Source organism: Vipera berus (assembly GCF_964194415.1).
Source record: "Vipera berus genome assembly, chromosome: 7".
Taxonomy (NCBI): domain Eukaryota; kingdom Metazoa; phylum Chordata; class Lepidosauria; order Squamata; family Viperidae; genus Vipera; species Vipera berus.
In genome coordinates, this window is record NC_138209.1 from 75,645,778 (window position 1) to 75,673,277 (window position 27,500).

Sequence of the window (27,500 nt, forward strand, 5' to 3'; positions counted from 1 at the left end):
CAGCAACCCATATAGATGAGGCAATTGTGCAAAAGGGAGTAGGTTTCACCTTGGGAGCTAACATCGTATGTTTTAAAGCGGAAGACATTGTCTTCCTGTTCCACTTCGCTAGCTGTGTCAATTAACGCTTTCCAAAATGGGAATTCACAGTATCTCTTTAGTTCTCTGATTAGAAGCTTAGCAAAATAATTCCGAAACAAAATGTTGTTTTGTTGAGTGCTTCCCTCTTTAAGACATTATACATTAGAACCATTTAAAGAGGGGGGGGCGGAGAAACAGATTAAATGAGTTCTGAAATCTTTTGCAAGCCTAAGTACACGTACATGATGCAAGCATATTTAATCTTCTATTTCCAGTGAGCGTAAGTAGGTGCCTCCTCGTTGCTTGCCCTACTCCCATTTTACTTCGCCCTTGAGTGAAAAATTCATTAAATTATGTTGCTCGGCAGCCTGCCTGATGACAAAAGACATTCCTACCTGTCTGGGTTTTTTTTTATTATTATTATTAGTAGTAGTACTGTGTTCATTCCTCAGTTGAAAGAGGATATTTGGTCCTGTAAAGCTTGGCGTTTGCAGTAGACGTACACAGTGTCCCAAGAAAACTGGCAAGTAGCCCACTTCTTAAAAGAAAAAAAAATAAGGATGAGGGGGGGGGTGGGGGGTGGAAAAGATGCTTCTGATTCCTTTGGCAAAAACCACTTTAGAGATTGAAGCCTTTATTTTTTGCAGCCACGCAGAGAGGCAGAAGATCTTTCTGAGTTGTTTATTGCCAGGCGAAACACACACACACACACACCAAATCGTCTGCTGAATTATTGTGCCGCAAAAGACATGGCTACTCATTAATGAAGCCTCACATCCTCTTCACGGGAGGTCTTAATTCATTTCCTCTTTTATATCTAATTATCACTGTCTGTTTCAGACCTGGTAGGGTTTTTTTTAGAGAAAGGGCAATTGGAAACAAGTCTGCCAATGGAGCTCTCCGTGGTCCTGAAAATAAGATGTTAGTTGCTCCAAAATCCTTAGAATTTCCACACTACAAGAGACCGTTGCCGGATGTTATAATATCCAGGCCAGCCTAACGTAAATGTCTGTAGCTGTAACTTAGCAGAAACCAGGGCTTTTTTTTTGTCATAGAACGCTCAGAACGGAGTTCCGGCACCTTTTTTGGATGGAACCTTGTAGGGTTGACGAGGCGGGTTGTATGACATGTGTGAGTTCCGGCACCTTTTTTCTTTTTACAAAAAAAAAAAAACACTGGCAGAAATGTTGGTTAAAAACCCAGCCACGTGTTAGAAAAACTTGCTTTAAAATATCGCCGTGGGGTGCTGTCACAACTAGCTTAGAGTTCCATGCTTCGTTCCTAAATTCTGGATTTTAAACTTGCATCTAAATGAGGTGGGATAAAAATTTCCAGATGCCGGTGGTAGTATAGTTTGGAAAGCTGTGTATTCTGATGCAATATTTCAGGTTTCCTGTGCTTATTTGTGAAAGCACTTAAGGTTTTTAATTATTTTTATCTTACTTTCTATAGTAGCATAGAACCCCATAACCTATATTTGTCTGAAATGCTATAGGGTTTCCTGCCTGAGCAGGGGGTTGGACTAGAAGACCTCCAAGGTCCCTTCCAACTCGTTGTTGTTGTTGTTACATTTACTTAGTCATATGCCACCTATCTTTCAAATAACATCTCATACATTTTATTTTAACACAACAACCTACCCCAAATTAGAAACCTTGGCAATAAATCCTGCAAAGGACATAACATTCAAAATTAAAGAGACTAATTTGAAATCTCAGCCAAGAATCTAAGACTGTACAGAGAGTTCACAACTTCCTGGCTAAAGGGGTTATGTCAGACATGTCAAACACAAGGCCCGGGGGCCAGATGTGGCCTGCGAAGTGATTTCATGTGGCCCGTGAAGCCATCCTGGAAACAGTGAGGGAACGGCCCCCACTGCCTTGGCCCTGGCCCAGAGACCCTCCTTCTGCTAGAGACCCTCAGATCTGTCCCACTCCTTCCCGGGCCCCCATAGGAACCTTGGTGGAGCAGTGGGCTAATGCCTCCTTAAGTAACACCAGCTGCCTGCAATTAGTGCAGGTTCGAGTCCCACCAGGCTCAAGGTTGACTCAGCCTTCCATCCTTCCGAGGTAGGTAAAATGAGGACCCAGATTGTTGGGGGCAATTAAGCTGACTTTGTAATAATGCCGCTTGGGGTGTGTGTGAAAGCCCTAATAAGCAGGCATATACATAGAATGAAGGCTACTGCTAAGCTTGTAAGCTGCCCTGAGTCTTCGGAGAAGGGCGGGATATAAATGGAATTAAAATAAAATAAAATAAATAGGCACCCTTGATGCAAACGATGTAGAGCTGGCCACGCCCACCCAGTAGGCCACACCCACTCTAGCCACGCCCGCCCTGGCCATACCCACCCGGCCCCTTGAGGGCAACCGCAATGCTGATGCGGCCCTCAATGAAATTGAGTTTGACACCCCTGGGGTATGTATGTACAGGTTTAAATAGAAAATACAAATTCTGGCGGCCTCTTTGGAAGAATGATTAACTTACTCGCACTCTGCAATGAAGCCCTTTTATTAAAAGCTATCGTTTTATCTTAATTGGAAAGCGGCAGAAAGGATTAGCTCAGAATAATCAAAAGTACTTGCCTTAAAACGGAAGGGCCTAGACAGTATAAACTATAAGCAACCTAGCACTAAGGAGGAACTTCCTGACAGTTAGAACAATTAACCAGTGGAACCACCTGCCTCCAGAAGCTGTGAATGCTCCAACACTGGAGGTTTTTAAGAAGAGACTGGACAGCCATTTGTCTGAAATGGTATAGGGTTTCCTGCCTGAGCAGGGGGTTGGACTAGAAGACCTCCAAGGTCCCTTCCAACTTTATTATTATTATTATTATTATTATTATTATTATTATTATTATTATTATTATTATTATTATTATTATTATTATTATTATAAATACATTGTGGTCATACATTGAGGACTATCTGTATTTAAAGGAGAACAATCTAATGAAGCCTTCATTAGTCCAAAATAGATGGAAACTAACCAAGGAGAGAAGCAACCTAGAACTAAGGAGGAACTTCCTGACAGTTAGAACAATTAACCAGTGGAACTACCTGCCTCCAGAGGCGGTGAATGGTCCAACACTGGAAGTTTTTAAGGAGAGAGTGGGCAGCCATCTGTCTGAAAAGGTAGAGGGTTTCCTGCCTGAGCAGGGGGTTGGACTAGATGACCTCCAAGGTGCCTTCCAACTCTATTGTTGTTGTTGTTGTTGTTATGAATAAAACACAGGAAGTCTTCAACTTAGGACCACCATTCAGCCCAAAATTTCTGTTGATAAGTGAGACATTTCTTAAGTGGATTTTGCCCCGTTTTACAACTTTTCCGGCCACACGTGGTGAACAAGTGAATCACCGCAGTTGTTAACAACACAGCTGTTAAGGGAATCTGACTTCCCCATTGACTTCGCTTGTCAGAAGGTCACAAAAGGGGATCACAATACCCTGGATTGCTGCAACCGGCATAAATACGGACCGGTTGCCAAGCATCTGAACATTGATCACGTGAGCACGGGGGAGGCGTCAATGGTCACAAGTGTGAAAAACGGTCATAAGTCACTTTTTTCAGTGCCGTTGTAACTTTGCACGGTCACTTAATGAACTGTTTGTAAGTCAAGGGCTACTTTTAGAGGCATAACCTTTTTTACAGGCATAACTTTTTTTCTTTTTAACTTTTGTGTTGTTGTATTTTATTGTTGTTCGCCGCCCTGAGTCCTTCGGGAGATAGGGCGGCATATAAGTCCCAATAATAAATAAATAAATAAATAAATAAATAAATAAATAAATAAATAAATAAATAAATAAATAAATAAATTAGTTAGCAAACTGCAGCATGGCTTAATTATTAACTGAAGATGGCACCACCTAGCCATACTTGACAGATCCCAAGCAAGCTAGGGCATGGTGATGCCTGGCTAGTACTTGGATGGAAGACAACCAGGAAATCCCACGGTTTAAGCTGGCTGGGAAATCAGGAAGACATTTTGGAACAGGGGCGTCAAACTCGCAACGTCACGTGACGTGTCGCGACGTGACATTTTTTTCCCCATTGCCGGCAATGGGGCGGGCGCGGTTTTGCCATGACGCATCCGGCCCGTGCGGTCGGCAGTTTGACACCCCCTGTTCTAGAAAAAAAAAAGCCAAGCCATATCATTTCCATAACGTTTCTAGTAAAACTGTAAAGGAGTATCTGTAACCAGTGCCTTTTTTGTAAAAGAAAAAGGTGCCGGAACTCACACATGTCATACAACCCGCCTTGCCTACCCTACAAGGTTCCATCCAAAAAAGGTGCCGGAACTCCATTCTGAGCGTTCTATGAGAAAAAAAGCCCTGTATCTATCTATCTATCTATCTATCTATCTATCTATCTATCTATCTATCTATCTATCCAGTGCTTTCTTTGTAAAAGAAAAAGGTGCCGGAACTCACACATGTCGTACAACCCGCCTTGCCTACCCTACAAGGTTCCATCCAAAAAAGGTGCCGGAACTCCATTCTGAGCGTTCTATGAGAAAAAAAGCCCTGTATCTATCTATCTATCTATCTATCTATCTATCTATCTATCTATCTATCTATCTATCTATCTATCTATCTATCCAGTGCTTTCTTTGTAAAAGAAAAAGGTGCCAGAACTCACACATGTCATACAACCTACCTTGCCTACCCTACAAGGTTCCATCCAAAAAAGGTGCCGGAACTCCGTTCTGAGCGTTCTATGAGAAAAAAAGCCCTGTCTGTAACCACCAAGAGGGTATTTGAGCCCAAGTGTCTTTATTTTTCCTAGATATCTTTATTTTGTTCAGAAGAAAGTTGCAATGCAAAAACTCAAAAAGAAAAAAATAATAATCCAGGAAGACAAAAAAGAAAAAAAAACGCAAAACACAAAATAAACAAAGCATTAAAAAAGGTGCATCCAAAAAAAAACCGTTATACCCTTTCTCGCACTCTGCAGTGAAGCCATTTTATTAAAGGCTATCGTTTTATCTTAATTGGAAAGTGGCAGGAGGTAGTTGATTACTGATTAATATATGACTTAAAAACATTAGTTCCCACCCCTTGCAAAAACAGGCCCTCCCACAATTTTTAAACTACTAGATCTATTTGCAACTGTCTTCTGTAGGTTACATGAATGACAAAGTAGTCAAAGTAGAAAAACAGTAATAGTGAAACAGAACAAAATGGAAGTTTCAAAACTCTCGGTTAACAAGCCATTATTGTAATCCACTCGTAGAAAATTGACCACGGCATCTTATCTGTCCCAAATCATCCCAAAGGGTATAAATAGATTATCCTGGGTCAAATATCCATGTTTGTGTCTTAATATCGTGTCTTATTATCCTGTCTTAATATCCCAGGCTCTATCCACCCTGAGCGAAAGTGTGTTAATGTGTCTTAATAAGGGTGGGAGGTGGGAGGTTAATACATATGAAATATAAATAATAGTTTATAAGACATTTTAAAACGAAAAACGACTTTTTTTGCCTATTTGTCCATCCAGCCATTGATTAAATTTAATGTGTTTTTCTACTGGCTGTCAATATTGGGACCACTCAAGATATTAAACAGCATTTGCACATCAAGTTGATCCATATTGTTATGAGGAAAATGAATATTTTCATTTGCATTTCTTGTAGCGATGGCATAACCACATCCAAATAGTCTCAACAGCATATAATATAATACAATATAATATAATATAATATAATATAATATAATGTAATGTAATGTAATGTAATGTAATGTAATGTAATGTAATGTAATGTAATGTAATGTAACGTAATGTAATGTAATGTTCTATTCTATTCTATTCTATTCTACTGTATTCTATTCTATTCTATTCTATTATATTTATTACATTACATTACATTACATCAATCACATTATATTATATTATTATATTACATTACATTACATTACATTACATTACATTACATTACATTACATTACATTACATTATATTATATTATATTATATTATATTATATTAAAAAGCCTTGGTGGAGCAGTGGGCTAATGCCTCCTTAAGTAACACCAGCTGCCTGCAATTAGTGCAGGTTCGCATCCCACCAGGCTCAAGGTTGACTCAGCCTTCCATCCTTCCGAGGTAGGTAAAATGAGGACCCAGATTGTTGGGGGCAATTAAGCTGACTTTGTAATAATGCCGCTTGGAGTGTGTGTGAAAGCCCTAATAAGCAGGCATATACATAAAATGAAGGCTACTGCTAAGCTTGTAAGCTGCCCTGAGTCTTCGGAGAAGGGCGGTATATAAATGGAATTTTTTTAAAAAAGGGACGCGGTGGCTCAGTGGGTTAGGACGCTGAGCTTGTCAATCAGAAGGTCGGCAGTTTGGCGGGTCGAATCCCGAGTGCCGCATAACAGAGTGAGCGCCTGTTACTCGTCCCAGCTTCTGCCAACCTAGCAGTTCGAAAGCACGTAAAAATGCAAGTAGAAAAATAGGGACCACTACGGTGGGAAGGTAACAGCGTTCCGTGCGCCTTTGGCGTCTAGTCATGCCGGCCACAAGACCACGGAGACGTCCTCGGACAAGCGCTGGCTCTTCGGCTTTGAAGCAGAGATGAGCCCCTAGAGTTGGAAACGACTAGCACGCATGTGCGGGGGAACCTTTACCTTTTATATTATATTATATTGCATCAGCTTGCATAGCATCACATTTCTAAGGAATTCAAGCCACTTTGAAATCCTCTTTCTTAATGAATCACCCCTGATCTGAGGACCGTAATAACCAACGCTGATTCCTGTTTTGGCTGTTGCTCATTTTTAGGTTGATTTTATTTTGTTTATCTTTTTTAAAAAAAAAAACATTGTTAGAAACATTATAATTGGCAAAAAAATCATGAAGGTTTAGAAATACTCATCTGCTTTACTTTCTCATCTCTGCCCAGAAAATTACACCTGTGACTATTCTCCCCTATAAACAAAAATCCTGTTTCTTTTTTTTTAAAACAACAACAATCAAATGTGAGTTTTACCCAGGTTGTTGGAGTTACGAGGGGTTCTGAAAATTGAAAAAATAATGAGAGAAAGAAGACCATTTGGTTTAAAGGTTCAGCAGAGTACTAATTACACTGCAGGAAATTTGTTCAGTGACTATCCAGAGTTGTCAAACAGCACTGGAAAAACTGGCCATTTTTCACAGTTACCAGCACTGCACTCTAGGCCCTAGGGTCTCCTGCTGAGCAGGGGGTTGGACTAGAAGACCTCCAGGGTCCCTTCCAGTTCTGTTTGGATCAATTTAATCACAGCATTCCAGAGTAGCTGAAGCCACATAACCAACTTCAAGAGAAGCTGACCTCCCAATCCACTGCAGCCATCCGATCATACAGCCCTCTGAACCTATGGACCACTGTTTGCAAGGCAGTCCGTCATGTTCAGGAGGGATTATAAACATCATATGGGCCAAAATGCAGCCTTGTCACGAAAGCTGGTGAAATGAAATAATGAAACCAAACGAGAACAAAAGCGCCTCCGCTCAAGCTCTTGTTTTTGTAGAGAATGCCAACTTGCTTGGGGCCCAAAAAGGAACACGCAGCCCTGGGGCTGGTTAGTGCCTGAAAGGACCTCTCCCACCTTTTTCATTGTAATTCTTTTATTTTTGTTTTCATTTAATTTGGTCTTACTTGTACTTTGCCAAGAGTTGCTCTGCAGTGAGAGGGCTGATTTCTAAATCTATGTGCTTGAGAGAGAGAGGATAGATAGATAGATAGATAGATAGATAGATAGATAGATAGATAGATAGATAGATAGATAGATAGATAGATAGATAGATATAGTAGATATAGATAGATAGATAGATAGATAGATAGATAGATAGATAGATAGATAGATAGATAGATAGATGATAGATAGATAGATAGGAGAGGATATGATAGATAAGAGAGAAGAAATATGATAGATAAGAGAGAAGAAATATGATAGATAGATAGATAGATAGATAGATAGATAGATAGATAGATAGATAGATAGATAGGAAGAAAAAAGATAGAAAGAGAAAAATAGGATAGATAGATAAGAGAGAAGAAATATGACAGGATAGATAGATAGATAGATAGATAGATAGATAGATAGATAGATAGATAGATAGATAGGAGAGGATATGATAGATAAGAGAGAAGAAAGATAGATAGATAGATAGATAGATAGATAGATAGATAGATAGATAGATAGATAGATAGATGAGGATATGATAGATAAGAGAAGAAATGATATAGATAGATAGATAGATAGATAGATAGATAGATAGATAGATAGATAGATAGATAGAATAAATAGATGAAAAAAGATAGAAAGAAAAATAGGATAGATAAGAGAGAAGAAATATGACAGGATAGATAGATAGATAGATAGATAGATAGATAGATAGATAGATAGATAGATAGATAGATAGATAGGTAGGAGAGGATATGATAGATAAGAGAGAAGAAATATGATAGATAAGAGAGAAGAAATATGATAGATAGATAGATAGATAGATAGATAGATAGATAGATAGAAAGAAAAAAGATAGAAAGAGAAAAATAGGATAGATAGATAAGAGAGAAGAAATATGACAGGATAGATAGATAGATAGATAGATAGATAGATAGATAGATAGATAGATAGGAGAGGATATGATAGATAAGAGAGAAGAAATATAGATAGATAGATAGATAGATAGATAGATAGATAGATAGATAGATAGGAGAGGATATGATAGATAAGAGAGAAGAAATATAGATAGATAGATAGATAGATAGATAGATAGATAGATAGATAGATAGATAGGAGAGGATATGATAGATAAGAGAGAAGAAATATAGATAGATAGATAGATAGATAGATAGATAGATAGATAGATAGATAGATAGATGAGGATATGATAGATAAGAGAAGAAATGATATAGATAGATAGATAGATAGATAGATAGATAGATAGATAGATAGATAGAATAAATAGATGAAAAAAGATAGAAAGAAAAATAGGATAGATAAGAGAGAAGAAATATGACAGGATAGATAGATAGATAGATAGATAGATAGATAGATAGATAGATAGATAGATAGATAGATAGATAGATAGATGATAGATAGATAGATAGATATAGTAGATATAGATAGATAGATATAGTAGAGATAGATAGATAGATAGATAGATAGATAGATAGATAGATAGATAGATAGATAGATAGATAGATAGATAGATAGATAGATAGAAAGGAGAGGATATGATAGATAAGAGAGAAGAAATATGATAGATAAGAGAGAAGAAATATGATAGATAGATAGATAGATAGATAGATAGATAGATAGATAAGAAGAAAAAAGATAGAAAGAGAAAAATAGGATAGATAGATAAGAGAGAAGAAATATGACAGGATAGATAGATAGATAGATAGATAGATAGATAGATAGATAGGAGAGGATATGATAGATAAGAGAGAAGAAATATGATAGATAGATAGATAGATGAGAGAAGAAACAGGTAGATAGGTAGGTAGAGAGAGAGAGAGGAGATAAGAGAGAGAGAGAACAAATATGAGAGAGAGATGAGAGAGACAGACAGACCCACTTCCAGTACAAACAAACATCCCATCACTTTGGCTCATCAACCCACAAAGCTCCGTTTTACCTTCTCTTGTTTCCTGTCCAGGCTAAGCCTCCCAGGGGTGTCAAACTCGCAACGTCCCATGACCTATCGTGACTTTTTTTTCCCCATTGCCGGCAATGGGGTGGGGTGTGGTTTCGCTTTGCTGCATCCGGCCCGCAGGCCAGCAGTTTGACACCCCTGGTCTAGCATCACATCGCATGCAGTGAAGAAAGAGTTGTGTGTCACCACCCTGTTGATGGCACGTCGCTTCCAATCCTGCCGTGGCTCAGACAGATAGTAAATATTGCTGGGGATATGAAGCTTTACGCTCTCCTACGGCATCCTGGCTGAAGGCCAATCTCTTAAGGCCACTTTCCGTAATTGGATTCAGAGGTGGAAATTCCTCCAGAAGAAGCAATAGGCAACTTCTGTGCCATCAAGGCAACCAAATCAATTCTATCCCAATAAGCTAAATCCAAAAGGAAACAAGTCCAAATGAACGGGATTACTCAAAAGATCAGGATGTTACTCAAGTAAGAAATTACAGACCAATATCACTTTTGAACATGGACTACAAGATATTTGCTAAGGTTTTAGCTAATAGATTGATGAGGGTTTTGCAACAGATAATTCATGGTGATCAAACTGGGTTTATTAGTGGCAGACAAATGAAAAATAATGTGAGGCATATAGTAGACTTGTTGGAATTTTTGGAAAGGAACAACCAGATCCCTGCGGCGCTGATTTTTCTAGATGCCGAAAAAGCTTTTGATCAACTGGATTGGCAATTTTTGATGAAAGTACTAGATAAAATGAATTTTGGGGACAAATACTTACAATCAATTAGGGCATTATATCAAAAACAAACAGCCCGAATAATAGTAAATAATAGTTTGACTGAAGTATGTAATATCAAAAAGGGCACAAGACAAGGGTGTCCGTTATCACCCTTATTATTTGTTTTAACATTGGAGATATTATTGATTAAAATACGGAATTTGGGAAAAATTAAGGGAATTCAAATTAGAGAGCAGGATTATAGATTGAGGGTGTTTGCAGACGATCTGGTTGTTTCGGTGACTCAGCCAAAAAATTCTGTTGTGGACCTGATGGAGATAATAATGCAATATGGGAAGGTTTCTGGATTTAAGGTTAATATACAAAAAACTAAAATATTGGCTAGAAATATGACAGTATCACAAAAGGCCCTTTTAGAAGGGTTAACTGGATTTGAGATTGTTAAAAGGGTTAAATATTTGGGGGTGTATTTGTCACCCTCAAATGCAAAGTTATATAAAAATAATTATGAAAAATTATGGGGAAAAATTCAAAAAGAATTGGAAAGTTGGAAAAAAATTACAATTGTCTCTATTGGGAAGAATTGCAGCAGTGAAAATGAATGTTTTGCCTAAATTTTTATTTTTATTTCAAATGATACCTATTCTTAAAAAGGACTCAAATTTGGAGGAATGGCAAAAGGGTATCAATAAGTTTGTATGGGCAGGGAAAAGGCCACGAGTTAAATTTAAGATTATGCAGGACACGCGTGAAAGAGGTGGTCTTAAAATGCCCAATTTTAAATTATATTATGAAGCTGCTGCATTGTCAGCGATAAGTGACTGGATTAATTTAACACAAGGGAGATTATTAAATCTTGAAGGCCACGACTTGTTATTTGGCTGGCATGCATATTTATTGTTTGATATGAAGGTAGATAATGTGTTTAAAGTGCATATTTTAAGATAGGCATTGTTGAGAGTTTGGAAAAAGTATAAATATAAGCTAAACTACAAGATACCTTTATGGGCAATACCGAAACATGCAATAGAAAACATAAATGTTGGGTTCAAACATGATGTGACTACATACAAGGAAATATTAAGTCTGGAGAGGAACGTATGGTGTTTGAAGCCGTACAATTTTTTACGAGAAGAGAAGATTGTCCAAACATGGTTTCAATATGGTCAATTACGGGCCAGGTGGAAAGAAGATCAGAAAATTGGTTTTTCAATGACTGATGATCTGGTAAAGCAAATTAGAAATCAGGGTCCAGCACATATTAAATGGATATATCTTGCATTGATAGAAATTGATTCAGAAACAGAACTTGTTAAGGATTGCATGATAAAGTGGGCTCAGAATATTCAAGAAGTTATTACAATGGACACTTGGGAAAAGATCTGGGTGAGGAACGTTAAATTTACGCAAGCTCAAAATTTAAGAGAGAACTTTTATAAAATGTTTTATAGATGGCATTTAGATCCTAAAAAGCTTGCAAGTATGTATCCGAACTATCAACCTAAATGCTGGAGATGTGGTGGCGAAGATGCAACGTATTTTCATATATGGTGGACCTGTAAAAAGGTTAAAGCTTTTTGGATTAAAATCTGGTGGAATATGCAGAAGATATTTAAGCAAAGGATAAAGTTTTGTCCCCAATTGTTTTTATTGGGTATAATTACGGATACTACTGTTGTGGACACTAAGTTGATGTTGAACTTAATTACGGCAGCAAGACTTTTAGTAGGTCAATATTGGAAGAAAGAGGAACTGCCGACTATAGAAGAATGGACTCTAAAAGTTTCTGACCTGGCGGAAATGGCAAAGATTTCGGCTTATTTGAAAGACCATTCGCAACAACGTTATATTATGGAGTGGAAAAAGTGGATTGATTATATCCAGAACAAATATGGGACTAAAAAGTTTCATTTAGCATTTGTATAAGTCTTGATGTGATATTAGTATTGCTTGTAGTCATTTTATATGAGCTAGAGTGCGATAGACTTAATAGTTTATTGTTGTTAACATATGGTTGTTTATGATTGTTTTTATCTTTATACCTTGTATTTAGCTCTGGGAAGTCGGGGAGGGGGGAGGGGGGAAGGGATCGGGGGAGGGTTAGGGAGGGTTAGGAAGGGTTGGGTGGAGGGAGGGGGGAGGGATTGTTAAAGATAAAATGTATTGTAAAACTTTTCAATAAAAAAAAAGCATCCTGTAAGTCAGACATGTCAAACACAAGGCCCGGGGGCCGGATCCGGCCCGCGAAGTGGTTTCATGCGGCCCGTGAAGCCATCCTGGAAAGAGTGAGGGAACGGCCCCCACTGCCTTGGCCCTGGCCCAGAGACCCTCCTTCTGCCAGAGACCCTCAGATCTGTCCCACTCCTGCCCAGGCCCCCATAGGCACCCTTGATGCGAACGATGTAGAGCTGGCCATGCCCACCCAGTAGGCCATACGCACTCTAGCCACGCCCACCCAGTAGGCCACACCCACCTAGGCCATACCCACCCGGCCCCCTGAGGGCAACCGCAATGCTGATGCGGCCCTCAATGAAATTGAGTTTGACACCCCTGCTGTAAGTTATTCTCACCCTCTCAAGGAAAGGGGTATTTTTAAGAAGACAACATGTGTTAAAAAAAACAACTCTCTTCACTCCAGGGGTCTTTTACAAAAGGGGTCTTACACAATATGTGTGTGTGTGTGTGTGTGTGTGTGTGTGAGAGAGAGAGAGAGAGAGAGAGAGAGAGAGAGAGAGAGAGAAAGAGAAAGAGAAAGAGACAGACAGAGAGGGAGGATGAAACAGACAAATAGGGATTGATTCATTTTATAAACAGAATCAGGGACGCAGTGGCTCAGTGGGTTAGGACGCTGAGCTTGTCGATCAGAAGGTCGGCAGTTTGGCGGGTCGAATCCCAAGTGCCGCGTAGCAGAGTGAGCGCCTGTTACTCGTCCCAGCTTCTGCCAACCTAGCAGTTCGAAAGCATGTAAAAATGCAAGTAGAAAAATAGGGACCGCTACGGTGGGAAGGTAACAGCATTCCATGCGCCTTTGGCGTCCAGTCATGCCGGCCACATGACCACGGAGGCGTCCTCGGACAAGCGCTGGCTCTTCGGCTTTGAAACGGAGATGAGCACCGGCCCCTAGAGTCGGAAACGACTAGCAGGCACGTGCGGGGGAACCTTTACCTTTTACCTTTATAAACAGAATACCTATTTTACAGCAAAGGATTGTAATCGATAGATACGTATACATTCAATTTATATGTAATTAGATTTTTGTCCTTGCCATGTCCTTTTCCACATGAGCACCTACGTGAATCAACAATCTAGGGATTGGGAAGGAATATTTCTAGGATTGTGTTCACCAAGTTTGGTAATCGTAGGTGACAAATCAGAGAATCTGGGCACTGCTCAGTTGGTTGCTTCGTTCATTTTTGTTCCTGTGCTTTGGTCTCCTTTAAGGGATGCCGAATTAACCTTTGATCCTCGTCCTTTAAATTTAACTTGGGATGAAATATTAAATAGAGAGAGATTCCCAGAAGCTGTGGATAGCGATTTGAATGGCATTGCTTATGTCACAGAGAAGGAAAATTATTCTGCCTGAATTTCTAGTGCACAAAACTCTGTCATAATGCATAATTAACAAGAACATGCTGTGTCATGTGTAATTAGCAACAGCATTAAGGATATAATTTTTTTTTCCCCTAGGGTACTTTAATATTATTATTTTCTCCTAATTAATGACTGAATGGGATCTGGATCTACCCGTCGTCCGAAAAAAACAAAACACTATGGTACCCAATTTTATTGTGTTTTTTTGTTCTTCTACACTTTCATTATCGAAGTTTGTTTTGCCTTTATTGTTTTTTTCCCCCTGTTGGATTTTATATTTTAATCTTTGGAATAAAAGAAAAACTTTAAAGGCAAAGCTGCCATGGGGTACCATTTATTCAATGCTGCCCACTTTCTCTCTGGCACCCTTGTCTCCAGGACATTATGCCAAACTTTCTTGGATGTATATGATAACACAACTGGTGTGGATTCAATGCCATTGACTCATCAATATGGTACAAACTACCAGAGGGCAGTTGGATGTACAATAGAGAAATACGGATTTATTGTGTGTCTCATTGTCTCTTAACTCTGCCTACATGTTGTCTAGGAGACTGTTGATCCGAGGTCATTTTCCTCAGACCTTAAGGATGTTGTGACAACATACCTTCCCTGTAACACTCCTCTAAGCGGTAGAGAAGTGATTGAATCTTCAAGAGACTCAGAAGCTCCTCAAAGTCACCTGATCTATTTATTGCTTTGAAATTCATTCCTCCTTCGAGATTTGAGTCATTTCAAAACGTGTGTCAGTTTATCCAAATATAATATAAAATACAAAAGAAAATGATAGGAAAGCTAGGGAGGGGGAAAGGGAGGGGAAAAAAGTGAAGAAAGAAAGGAAGGAAGGAAGGAAGGAAGGAAGGAAGGAAGGAAGGAAGGAAGGAAGGAAGGAAGGAAGGAAAAGAAAGAAAGAAAGAAAGAAAGAAAGAAAGAAAGAAAGAAAGAAAGAAAGAAAGAAAGAAAGAAAGAAAGAGGAAGGAAGAAAGAAAGAAAGAAAGGAAGGAAGGAAGGAAGGAAGGAAGGAAGGAAGGAAGGAAGGAAGGAAGGAAGGAAAAGAAAGAGGGAGGGAGGGAGGGAAGGAAGGAAGGAAGGAAGGAAGGAAGGAAGGAAGGAAGGAAGGAAGGAAGGAAGGAAGGAAAAGAAAAGGCAGGAGGGCAGGAAGGAAGGAGAAAGGAAAGGAAAGGAAAGGAAAGAAAGAAAGAAAGAAAGAAAGAAAGAAAGAAAGAAAGAAAGAAAGAAAGAAAGAAAGAAAGAAAGAAAGAAGGAAGGAAGCAAGGGCAGGAGGGCAGGAAGGAAGGAGAAAGAAAAAGAAAGAAAGAAAGAAAAAGAAAGAAAGAGAGAGAGAGAAAGAAAGAAAGAAAGAAAGAAAGAAAGAAAGAAAGAAAGAAAGAAAGAAAGAAAGAAAGAAGGAGGGAAGAAGGAAGGAAGGAAGGGCAGGAGGGCAGGAAGGAAGGAAGGAGAAAGAAAGAGAAAGAAAGAAAGAAAGAAAGAAAGAAAGAAAGAAAGAAAGAAAGATGAATGGATGGATGAAGAAAGAAAGAAAGAAAGAGAGAGAGAGAAATAAAGAAAGGAAGAAAGGAAGGAAGAAAGAGAAAAAGAAAGAAGGGAAACGCACAAAGTGCAAAAGTGGAAACAAAATTATTTGTGTTCTTTTCTTTAATCAAAGCAGTCAATTTAGCCATCTCTACTAACTCCGTCAACTTTTGCAGTCATTCGCCCATTATGGGAATCAGCCGGCCTTTCCATTTTTGTGCTTACAGTAATCTTGCTGTCGTCAACATATATACAGGTGATAAATCCTCGACTTATCACCACAATTGAGCCCAAATTTTTATGTTGTTAAGTGAGACATTTTTTAAGCGACTATTGCCCCCTTTTAAGTACATGGGATATCCACTTTAATATTAATTGCTCTGACAACAATCAGCAAATTAACAAGTAACATATTGTAAGTGACATTCGTCCCTGGTCTACTCGCTTACTACTTTTTGATAGGAGGAAAGACACATTTTAGCCAGGTGAGGAAGACTGGTTTTCATTTGAATCAAACACAATATCTGTGGAGCTTGGCAACTTTTTAAAGAATGTGCGTTCAAAACTCGTTTTTTGGTTGTGTTGGGTTTTTAATTGTGCCTGGCTTTCTTTGAATCTTTGGCTTATTTATTGGGATCTACGCTCCCCATGGACGTATTCATCCAATGTGCAATCGCTCTTCCTAGATTTGGGTAATTGTTTATTTATTTGGAAATTTCATAGAACCGCCCGTCTCACATCAAAATCCGGGGGATGCTCCCTAATTGGAACGTACAAGAACACAATCCCAAAATTAGCAGAGTAGATTTTGTTGTCTGGGTGTCATTGCCGTCATGTTGTGTTTAAGGCTTCCTCCCGACTGTATATCCAATTTATGCCACCTTTTAAACTTTCTTTTCAAGTCCCTTTTTGCTTTTACTGGTGTTGTGTTTTTTTTAAAAATCCCATTTATATCCCGCCCTTCTCCGAAGACTCAGGGCGGCTTACAAGCTTAGCAGTAGCCTTCATTCTATGTATATGCCTGCTTATTAGGGCTTTCACACACACCCCAAGCAGCATTATTACAAAGTCAGCTTATTGCCCCCAACAATCTGGGTCCTCATTTTACCTACCTCGGAAGGATGGAAGGCTGAGTCAACCTTGAGCCTGGTGGGATGCGAACCTGCACTAATTGCAGGCAGCTGGTGTTACTTAAGGAGGCATTAGCCCACTGCTCCACCAAGGCTCTTTTGGCATCCTTAGGTAGTTTAAAGGATGTTAAAGCATATTCCCAGTTCATCGGCAAGTGCTTGAAGCTGATAAGTTCTGGAACTCCTAGCCTGAAACCTAATCCTATCTAATCCTAAATCAAAAATAATAAAATTACTACTCCTGGTTAAAAAACAACAACAACTAACTTTACTAGTTAATGGTTAATATTAAATTAAAAATTAGACAAAAAATGAACTATTTTACAACCATATAAAGGTGAGGAGCTCATTAAAATAGCCACCACACGGCGGCCATCTTGATCCTCCTCCAACAGAATTTCTCTCTCTATGACATTCACGGAAGAGATTCCCCATCCTATTGGAGTCCCAAAGGTGCTTTTTCAGGAGGCAACTCAACTTTCTTGTTTTTCTTTGAAGGCGTTTCGCTTCTCATCCAAGAAGCTTCTTCAGCTCTGACTGGATGGAAGGATTTATACTCCTTGCAGACAGCTGGTCATTTCTGGTGTGAGGCCTTCTTGGCTGCAGGATGACGGGACCCAAGGCAGAAAAACATGCTGCAGCCAAGAAGGCTCCATACCCATTTGCACCACTCAGGTGACCCTGAGGACAAACCTCCAAGTGGCCTCAACGACTCTCTTAAAGAAGGCAAATGACCAGCTGTCTGCAAGGAGTATAAATCCTTCCATTCCTCCACCCTCCAGTCAGAGCTGAGGAAGCTTCTGCGATGAGAAGCAAAACGTCTTCAAAGAAAAACAAGAAAGTCCAGTTGCCTCTTGAAAAAAAAGCACCTTTGGGACCGCTTACCTAATGAGCATTCATTGCGGTAAGAGCTGTTCAATTGTCTTAATTGATTGCTAAATCTAGTTTGCCCTCGTGTCCTTCAGCATGAAGACACTTTGCAAACAATGTTGAAGAGGCTTGTTACCATAATATCATCTTCAGAAGGGATCTTGGACCATCACTTAAAACATGAGCCAGCCGTGTGCTGCAGCTGCCAAAATAGCCAACACAGTTCTAGGCTGTATTAACAAAGGGATAGAATTAAGATCACGTGAAGTGTTAGTACCACTTTATAACGCCTTGGTAAGGCCGCACGTGGAATGCTGCATCCAGTTTTGATCACCATGATGTAAAAAAAAAGATGTTGAGACTCTGGAAAGAGTTCAGAGAAGAACAACAAACATGATCAGGGGACTGGAGGCTAAACCATGACCTGGATAATGGATAATTTCCGTAGGCACCCCATTGGAGATGCATACGGAGAGAAATTAAGGTAAAATAGAACATCCCCCTGGTCTTAAAGCAAACTCATAAGTTTTAGTGTTGTGCCAAAGCAATAGGTATCACATTCTTTTTCTCAAAGAAACAGGTGCAGTTTTCCACAGGAACTCTTTGAGTTGCACAAGGCCATCTGTCCAGGATGCTTTAATCACCTGCTTCCAACCCTGAGATTCTGTGCTAGCTGCAAACTTGTTTATATCTCAATCTGTAATTATTACAATTGGATTAGGGCCAGCATTTTTTTTAAAAAAAAATGTGTATTTCTTCGTCTTGAAAAGATCCTGAAATAGTTCGGAAGCAGCTGAACTGGTGTCCTTGTGGCCAAAACAAATAACACTGGAGCCGTGTTGTGTTTTTTAAACTAGCTGCATGTTTACAAATATGTCAGAAGAATAGCGAGAACAGACGTTTATCCCGTAATTTCAGATCCCTAGATACAACAGCATAAGGGGATGCAATCTTTTTAGGATACTGGACATAAATGGGGATAAAAAAAAATTTTGGTTGAACTTCTTCCCTGATGTCTCTTTTGTTTTCAGAACGATCTTTATCATGCTACCTTACTTATATCTTTTTTTGCTAGACAGATGTACAGTACATGCTTCCAATCAAAGCGCTGACTTATAGACACCCACCATTTATATGTCTATAAGAGGTTAGGTCTGTGACCCATACAGACATGTTTTGGACCCAAATGTGTATACTAGAATCCAAGATCAGTCCAACACCGTAACAATTTATTCAGCACTTGTCCTTAAGTCTTATATATAGTCAGTCCAAGCGGCACTCACATTGGTCTTCCTTGTCTTGCAGTTTTCCAAAATCATCTTGTCAATTAGGAATTGATTTTTTTTGTCTATGGAGATTCTCAATCCTTCAGGTAAATGGTTGTCCCAAAGGTGCTTTTTCCAAAAGGCAACTGGGCTTTCTTGTTTTTCTTTGAAGACATTTCGCTTCTCATCCCAAAAGCTTCTTCAGCTCTGACTGGATGGTGGGGGACGGAAGGATTTATACTCCTTGCAGAAAGCTGGTCATTAAAAGGACTGGGTTGTAGACTGGAGATAGATAGGGATATGACATCATCTATCTCCAGTCTACCACACAGTCCTTCCAGCAGTTCCAAGAAGGCTCCACAACCATTTGCACCGCTCAGATGACCCTGAGGACACAGATAAACCTCCAAGTGGCCTCAACGACTCTCTAAAAGAAGGCAAAGGACCAGCTGTCTTCAAGGAGTATAAATCCTTCTGTTCCCCACCATCCAGTCAGAGCTGAAGAAGCTTCTTGAATGAGAAGCAAAACATTTGAAACAGCACCTTTGCGATGTTTGTCATAAACTTTTTACTTCTATTTCCATGTATTTATAATCTGGGATGTTCTTCAGTTCTTTGTCTTCTCTTTTGCTAGCTCCAGGTACTTCAACATCCGCTATCCAGACACTTTTTTTTTTGCTTTTGTTGTCAACAATTGTTAAGTCTGGGGTGTTATTATAATAATAATAACACGTATGGTGCCAAACTCTCAAGAACTGTATTCTTTCAGTGTTTTAACTAAGAACATATTATATGTGAAGAGTCATTAATTCATTGCATTTTAAGTGTAAGATTGCTTTTTCATTATGGTTATAATTTTTGTAAAAAATCACCCAGGAAACATATTGGTTCACTGCAGTTTAACTGTAATATTGCTTCTGATTGCAGTTTTTTGTAGAAATCACACAGGAAATGTATTCAGAGTACAGAGAGTACTTGTTCCAAATTAATTTTGATTACAATGATTCTGGTCGTTCTAGACTTTTTATCTGTTTGCGGCTTTTAATTGCAATCAACCACAATATTCTGTCTTAGCAATTTTAAAACTTCACCTGTACTTAAATCTCGATGCCGCTTGCCTCAAAGGTTTTAAAAGAATGCTGGCAGAGAAGTTTTCAAATGCAGAACCATCGTTTCGGAAATATTCGTAAGCCAGGACCAGAGATGTCACAATTAATATATAGCAATTCCCTTTTTTTTTTCTTTCAAAATTCCCCGCGGTCTTCTCTATTCGGCTGACTAAATTTTCTACCATATTCTTGTGTATTAAAAGAGGAAACGGAGTCCATTGGTTTTCTGAATCGGTTTGAATCGTGTGATTGGATTAAGGGAAGTACAAAAAAAAATTGACTCCTTCTCTGGGCTAGGCAGATGCAGATTATTATTATTATTATTATTATTATTATTATTATTATTATTATTATTATTATTATTATTATTATTATCAAATTTATTAGCTACCTATCTCATGGTTGAAGGGACGCGGTGGCTCAGTGGGTTAGGACGCTGAACTTGTCGATTGGAAGGTCGGCAGTTTGGCAGGTCAAATCCCGAGTGCCGCGTAGCAGAGTGAGCGCCTGTTACTCGTCCCAGCTTCTGCCAACCTAGCAGTTCGAAAGCACGTAAAAATGCAAGTAGAAAAATAGGGACCACAACGGTGGGAAGGTAACAGCGTTCCGTGCTAGTCATGCCGGCCACATGACCACGGAGACGTCCTCGGACAAGCGCTGGCTCTTCGGCTATGAAACGGAGATGAGCAGCAGCCCCTAGAGTCGGAAACGACTAGCACGCATGTGCGGGGGAAACTTTACCTTTACCTTTATCTCATGGTTCAAGCAGCTGGCTGGGGAATGAACCGTCTGCAAGAAAACAGCCAAGCTGGAGAGAGCACGGTGGACCTCACCAGCACCACTGTTCCTCTGCTAATGATTCCCTCAAAAGCTTTTTGTAACAGAAGAAATACATCTGCAATCCGGAGGACTTTATCTGAAGAAATGTGGTTTGTGGAATCGATCTGTTGTGGGGAGATGTTGCTATGAAATTGAAACCTGCCCTCGTTCCTGTATTTAAGCCAACGTTATTATAAACTTCCAAGTCTAGACAATGGAAGACAGACAGCAAACTATACGAGCAAGCTATAATTAACGAGCCTCCTCTTTCACCTTTCAATTAGTAGTAATTTATTGTTCCTTTGCATGTTTACTGGGGAGGTTTTCCTGCATTCATTTCAGCTTACAATCACGGGGAGGGTGGGGGGCTTGTTTAGGAAAATACTCTTAAACAATGGGCATGCCCATGATCAGCCTAAAATTATCTGCCTGCTAAAGTATTGAGCTGTGAAACAATACGCTTGTATAGTAATTATGACTACACACTGCTCAGCTGAAGCCCCTGGTCTTAGGCAAGAAAAAGCAAATGCACAGGTATAGTATAGGGGGTACCTTGCTCAATAGTAGCAACTGTGAGAGGAATCTCGGAGTCCTAGTGGACAATCACTTAAATATGAGCCAGCTGTGTGCTGCGGCTGCCAAAAAAAAGCCAACACAGTCCGAGGCTGCATTAACAGAGGGACAGAATCAAGATCACGTGAAGTGTTAATACCGCTTTACAATGCCTTGGTAAGGCCACGCTTGGAAAACTGCATCCAGTTTTGGTCTCTATAATGTAAAAACGATGTTGAGACTCTAGAAAGAGTACAGAGAAGAACAACAAAGATGATTAGGAGGCTGAAGGCCAAAACATATAAATAACATTTGCAGGAACTGGGTATGTCTAGTCTAATGAAGAGAAGGATGAGGGGGGGACATGATAGCAATGTTCCAATATCTCAGGGGCTGCCCCAAAGAAGAGGGAGTCAAGCTATTCTCCAAAGCACCTGAGGGCAGGACAAGAAGCCACGGATGGAAACTAATAGAACAATTAGCCAGTGGAACAACCTGCCTCCAGAAGCGGTGAATGCTCCAACACTGGAAGTTTTTAAGAAGAGACTGGACAGCCATTTGTCTCAAATGGTATAGGGTTTCCTGCCTGAGCAGGGGGTTGGACTAGATGACCTCCAAGATCCCTTCCAACTTTGTTGTTGTTGTTTTTGTTGTTGTTGTTATTATTATTATTTATTATTATTATTGTCTCTCCAAGAAGTACAGGTAGTTCCAACCACAATTGAGCCCCCAAATTCTGTTGCTAAGTGAGACATTTGTTAAGTGAACTGTGCCCCATTTTAGGACCTTGCTTGTCCCGGTTGTTAAGTGAATCCGGCTTCCCCATTGGCTTTGCCTGTCAGAAGATCACAAAAGGGGATCATGGGACCTCAGGACGCTGCAACCATCATAAATATGAGTCAGTCGCGCAAAGCATCTGAATTTTGATACGTGACCACGGTCGTAAGTGTGAAAAATGGTCCTAAATGACTGTTTTCAGTGCCGTTGTAACTTCACTCACTAAATCAACTGTTCTGTTGGTTGCTTGCCTTCATCATTAGGAAATTTCTTCTCCGTTCCAGGTTGCTTCTCTCCTTGGTTAGTTTCCATCCATTGTTTCCTGTCTTGCCTTTTGGTGCTTTGGAAAATAGTTTGACCCCCTCGTTTTTGTAGGAGCCCTTCAAATATTGGAACGGTGCTATCATCATTCTAGACCAGGGGTCTTCACACTTGGCCCTTTTATGACTTGTGGACTTCAACTCCCAGAATTCTGGCTGAGGAATTCTGGGAGTTGAAGTCCACAAGTCATAAAAGGGGCAAGTGTGAAGACCCCTGGACTAGACATACCCAATTCCTGTAACTGTTCTTTGTATGTTTTGGCCTCTAGTCATTGGCCTTAATCATCTTTATTGCTCTTCTCTGCACTCTTTCCAGAGTCTCAACATCTTTTTTATAATGTGCTGACCAGAACTGGGTGCAGTAGTCCAAGTGTGGACTTACTAAGGCTTTGCAAAGCAGTACTAGGACTTCAATTGATCTTGATTCTATCCCTCTATTAATGCAGCCTAGGATTGCATTGGCTTTTTTGGCTGCAGCCACACACTGCTAGTTCATATTTAAGGGACTGTCCACTAGGACTCCAAGATCCCTTTCACAGTTGCTGACATGAAGCCAAGTTTCACCCAGTCTATATCTATGCAGTTGGATTTTCTTGTCTAAGCGTTAAGCCTTACTTTGATCTACGTTGGTTTTCATTTTGTTAGATAGTGTTCAAGTCTGTCAAGATATTTTTGGATCCTGAGCCTGTCTTCTGGGGTGTTGGCTATTGCTGCCAGCTTAGTGTGGTCTGTAAATTGGATGAGTTTCCTTCCCTTCAATTTCCTCATCTAGATCATTTATGAAGATATGGAAGAGAATTGTGCCTCAAACAGAAGACATGAAGGTGAGGGAGATTGAGCTAATTCAGAGATTGAGAATCATTTTTTTTTATAAACGAACAAAAACATTGCCGGAGAGAGAGAGAGAGAGAGAGAAAGAGAGAGAAGGAGAGAGAGAGAGAGGGAGGGAGGGAGGTGGGTGGGTGGGTGAATGGATAGAAAGATAGAAAGATTAGATAGATAGATAGATAGATGATAGATAGATAGATAGATAGATAGATAGATGATAGATAGATAGATGATAGATAGATAGATGATAGATAGATAGATAGATGATAGATAGATAGATAGATAGATAGATAGATAGATAGATAGATAGATAGATAGATAGATAGATAGATGATAGATAGATAGATAGATAGATAGATAGATAGATAGATAGATGATAGATAGAAAAAGGAAAGAAAGAAAAGAAAGAGAGAGAGAAAGAAAGAAAAGAAAGAAAGAAAGAAAGAAAGAAAGAAAGAGAAAGAAAAAAGAAAAAAGAAAGAGAAAGAAAGAAAAAAGAAAGAGAAAGAAAGAAAGAGAGAAAGAGAAAGAAAGAAAAAAGAGAAAGAAAGAGAGAAAGAAGAAAGAAAGAAAGAAAGAGAAAGAAAGAAAGAAAGAAAGAAAGAAAGAAAGAAAGAAAGAAAGAAAGAAAGAAAGAAAGAAAGAAAGAAAGAAAGAAAGAAAGAAAGAAAGATGATGGACAGATGAGAGTTTATGTTCATAAGTTTAATATAATTCTTGTGGAGTCTGTACATGTGGACTGTGAACTAGCAGCAAGAAGCCACAAGACTTTAGACAAGGAAGTACTTTTTAAAAAATATTATGTTATATTGTTCTGATGTTGTTATGTTATACTGTCTTATTACTGAGGTAAATCCATCAAAAAGCAAGCAGGCCGGACTGTAAAAAAAGAAAGAAAGAAAGAAAACAGGCTGAATTATTGCTTCAACTCTTTCCTTCAAAGTTTGGGACTGTTCAAAATATATATCCTTTAAATGTCACGTTGAATTATTGTTACAGTCAGAGGCTTCAAAGGCATCTTACGATGGCTTGATTGCTACTGGTCTTATCTTTTCAGAGCTACTGCTAACTAAAAAAAAATAAAAATCCAAACTCGGTCGTGTATAAAAACATTATGCTGAATTAATGCCATAAGTAAATTTGGGTAAATGTCATAGTAAGTGTTTCTCTCCAACAAGCTATTCCCTGGGGGCACAAGAATCAGGATTCTGCGTTACGCTTGCGTTCCCAATTTTCAAAACAAGTGTTCTTCTACATAAAACGGCAGAGCTATAAATACAGACGGTTGCCACCAATTTTTGTTCACTTATTTTTATTGTTTTCTTTCGCCCTCCTTGCTTACAGATACCGTCGCAGAAAGAAATGCTTTACGAGAACACGTGTACCCCAAGCTGCGGGAATTCTGCAGGGAGAACTATGGGATGGAATTCCAGGTAGCGTTTCCTACGTTCCAAATTTTTAAGCCGGGGATGCGGGTAAGCTTGCTAAACGGGAAGAATCCGTTCATCGTCTATCCAGGTTGGGGGGGTTAGAGAATACCCGCCCCCCATATCCACAGAGTGCCACTGTGCAGATGATCCTCGGCATACGACCGCAACTGAGCCCACCATTTATGTTGCTAAGCGAGACGTGTGTGCGGTGAGGTTTTGCCCCATTCCTTGCCGGCTTTCTTAAAGTGGGACATAAGGAACGTGAGCCCCAAAGTGAATCACTGTGATTGTTAACCTGGTGACCTGGCTTCCCCAGTGACTTTGCTTTGTCGGAAGATTGCAGAACTTTAAACAGTCACTAAGTGAGCAGTTGAAAGTCAAGAACTACCCGTATAAGCGATGTGACTTTAAAAAAAAAAAAGAACACCTCTTTTGTCATCATGGGGGTATCCGTGCTCCCAATTTGATGGAACAATAATGATAAATCGGATTTGTGGACTTCCCCAAAGTTGCCTTCTGTTGATTCTCTTCTCCAATGATGTATAGTGTAGCATAGGTTCTCCTGCGTGAGCAGGGGGCTGGTCTAGAAGACCTCCAAGGTCCCTTCCAGCTCTATTCTATTCTAAATATAGAGTGTGTGTGTGTGTGTGTATGTGTCTTGTGTACAACATTTGTTTTTGGGTTATAATGCTAAATGCACGCCCTCCTAATCAATAAGTCAGCGTCAATGTTGTGTTTTGGCTGCTGTCTCCATGGTACTTACTTAAAATTACCCTCACAGCAGGAAGTTGTAGCCTAACAAAAATAAAACAGCCTGTGTGGCACCCTCAAAAGGTTTCACAACCAGGCATAATTAGGTGCCATTATTGTTTTATCCATTTTTGTCTGGCTAGTTCCCCCCCCCCCCGAATTGTTATCGCCTTCAAATCAACAGTCGCCCTTAACTTAGAGTGGCGTTTTATTGCTCTTGTGGTGCCAGGGTGTAGAGTTGCGTGTACTGTGATATCTTTTGATTATTCACCAAGTCCCAGTCGGAGGGCTTAAGGTTTAGCCCAGGTCATTTATGCCTGTCAATCTGTCTGCAGGCGTCAATCACCACAATTTTAGCAATAAAGACTCTTGACTCCAATCTCAGCCATTGCTCAAATGGAGCAATATTGACAGCTTCTTTGCAAAAACAGGCCATTTTTGCATAATTGTACACAACATCGTAGGAGAGAGGAAAGATGGGAGGAATAATTGGGATGTGTTCTTTTGATACAGCGATATGTGGGCATATTCAGTCAGGCCTCAAATCAGTTCAGTGGTCAAAAATATTGAATTGCAATGATGTGATTACGCTTGGCACATGAAAAAAAAATCAGAAGTAGGGCAGCAATATGCCAGCTTATGCTAAAGGCACGTCTTTCTTGTGTAAGTTACTTTATTTTTTTAAAGGTCAACTTATTATTATTATTATTATTTGAGTTTCAGAAAGCAAAGGCTCTCAAATACTGGTTTTTGAGAGTTGTTTTTTTTAAAGGTCAACTGATTTTATTTATTTATTTATTTGAGTTTCAGAAAGCAAAGGCTCTCAAATACTGGTTTTTGAGAGTTATTTTTAAAAGAAATAGCTCAGCTTAAAGATAAACTGACACACAGGATAAAACTGCAGTTAAGAGGTACGGTTGCCATTCATCTTACTGAATTTCTGTTGACCAGCCAGTCTGACAAATGTTGCATTTCTAAATTCATGAATGGATAGCAAAGATTCACTGCCTTTTCTTGACAGATTATTATTTTTTTTACTAAACCTTAACAACGTTTCAGTGGATACTGCCAAACTGGATTAAATCATAGCCTTTCCCTTAGGGAATTCTTGAAACCACCATTTTTTTTGCAAGGCTGGAAGAGATATTTATTCTTTTTTCTCCAAAAAAATAACTCCCAGGATTTATTCGGAGGAAGCTACAAAATTCATATAGTCTTGGTACTTGTACAGAAGACCTCAGCAGGTCTCAGCAAATGATAGAATGCATTTAGGCCTCACCTTTAAACCGTTTCACAATTTTGCCTCCTCCGTTAGGTCTCCCTACAATAGATTTATACATGTGTATGCTGGGAACTGCCAGTGAGTTACTAGGTGGGTTGATCTGGGACTACAGCAGAGGGAAGGTCCCAAGGACTAGGAGATCAAGCATCCACAGCCATAGTTTTGCTAGGGTTGAAACTACTTCTCGACTTCCGGTTTGCCGACAGCCGTAAATGGACGCCTGGACGGCTCCCATCTTCCACGTCCAGATTCGCATTGAAACTACTTCTCCCTCTCCGGACACCCAACAGCTTTCAAGCTTTGTGGCAGAGCCAGACAAACAAACAGTAAGCAACAGCCCAATCAGAGAATCACCTAGAACACTCCCACCAATACTGACAGGGCAAGACACTTGTATAGAAAGAGAAAGCCCAGCTCCCTTCCAGCATTGATGATGTTACCTAGTTGGGTAATGAAATGTCTGGAAGAAAACAGCCACGCTCAGAGAGCACCAAGGATGCCACCATCAGAGCTTCTGGGGTGCCATCTCTACCCACCTCCTCTGGTGAGGCTAATGCCAAATATGATAGATAGATGAGAGAGAGAGAGGGAGGCAGGGAGAAGCAGGGAGAGGGAGAGGGAGATGAATGTAGGGATAGATATAGATGGAGAGAGAGAGAGAGATGGATGTAGGGATACATAGATTAGATAGATAGATAGATAGATAGATAGATAGATAGATAGATAGATAGATAGATAGATAGATAGATAGATAGACAGACAGACAGACAGACAGACAGAC

At 39.6% G+C, this 27,500-nt stretch overlaps 1 protein-coding gene across 1 annotated transcript in view; it reads left to right on the forward strand.

Moving 5' to 3' along the window:
* Nucleotides 1-27,500, forward strand: part of NWD2 (NACHT and WD repeat domain containing 2) — a gene marked incomplete at both ends in the record, with an annotated part of 54,025 nt that overhangs the window by 1,545 nt on the left and 24,980 nt on the right. The window contains one exon of the mRNA XM_081332107.1: nucleotides 24,602-24,690. Within this exon, the coding sequence (XP_081188233.1) occupies nucleotides 24,602-24,690 (89 nt within the window). The remainder of the gene's footprint in view (nucleotides 1-24,601; nucleotides 24,691-27,500) is intronic.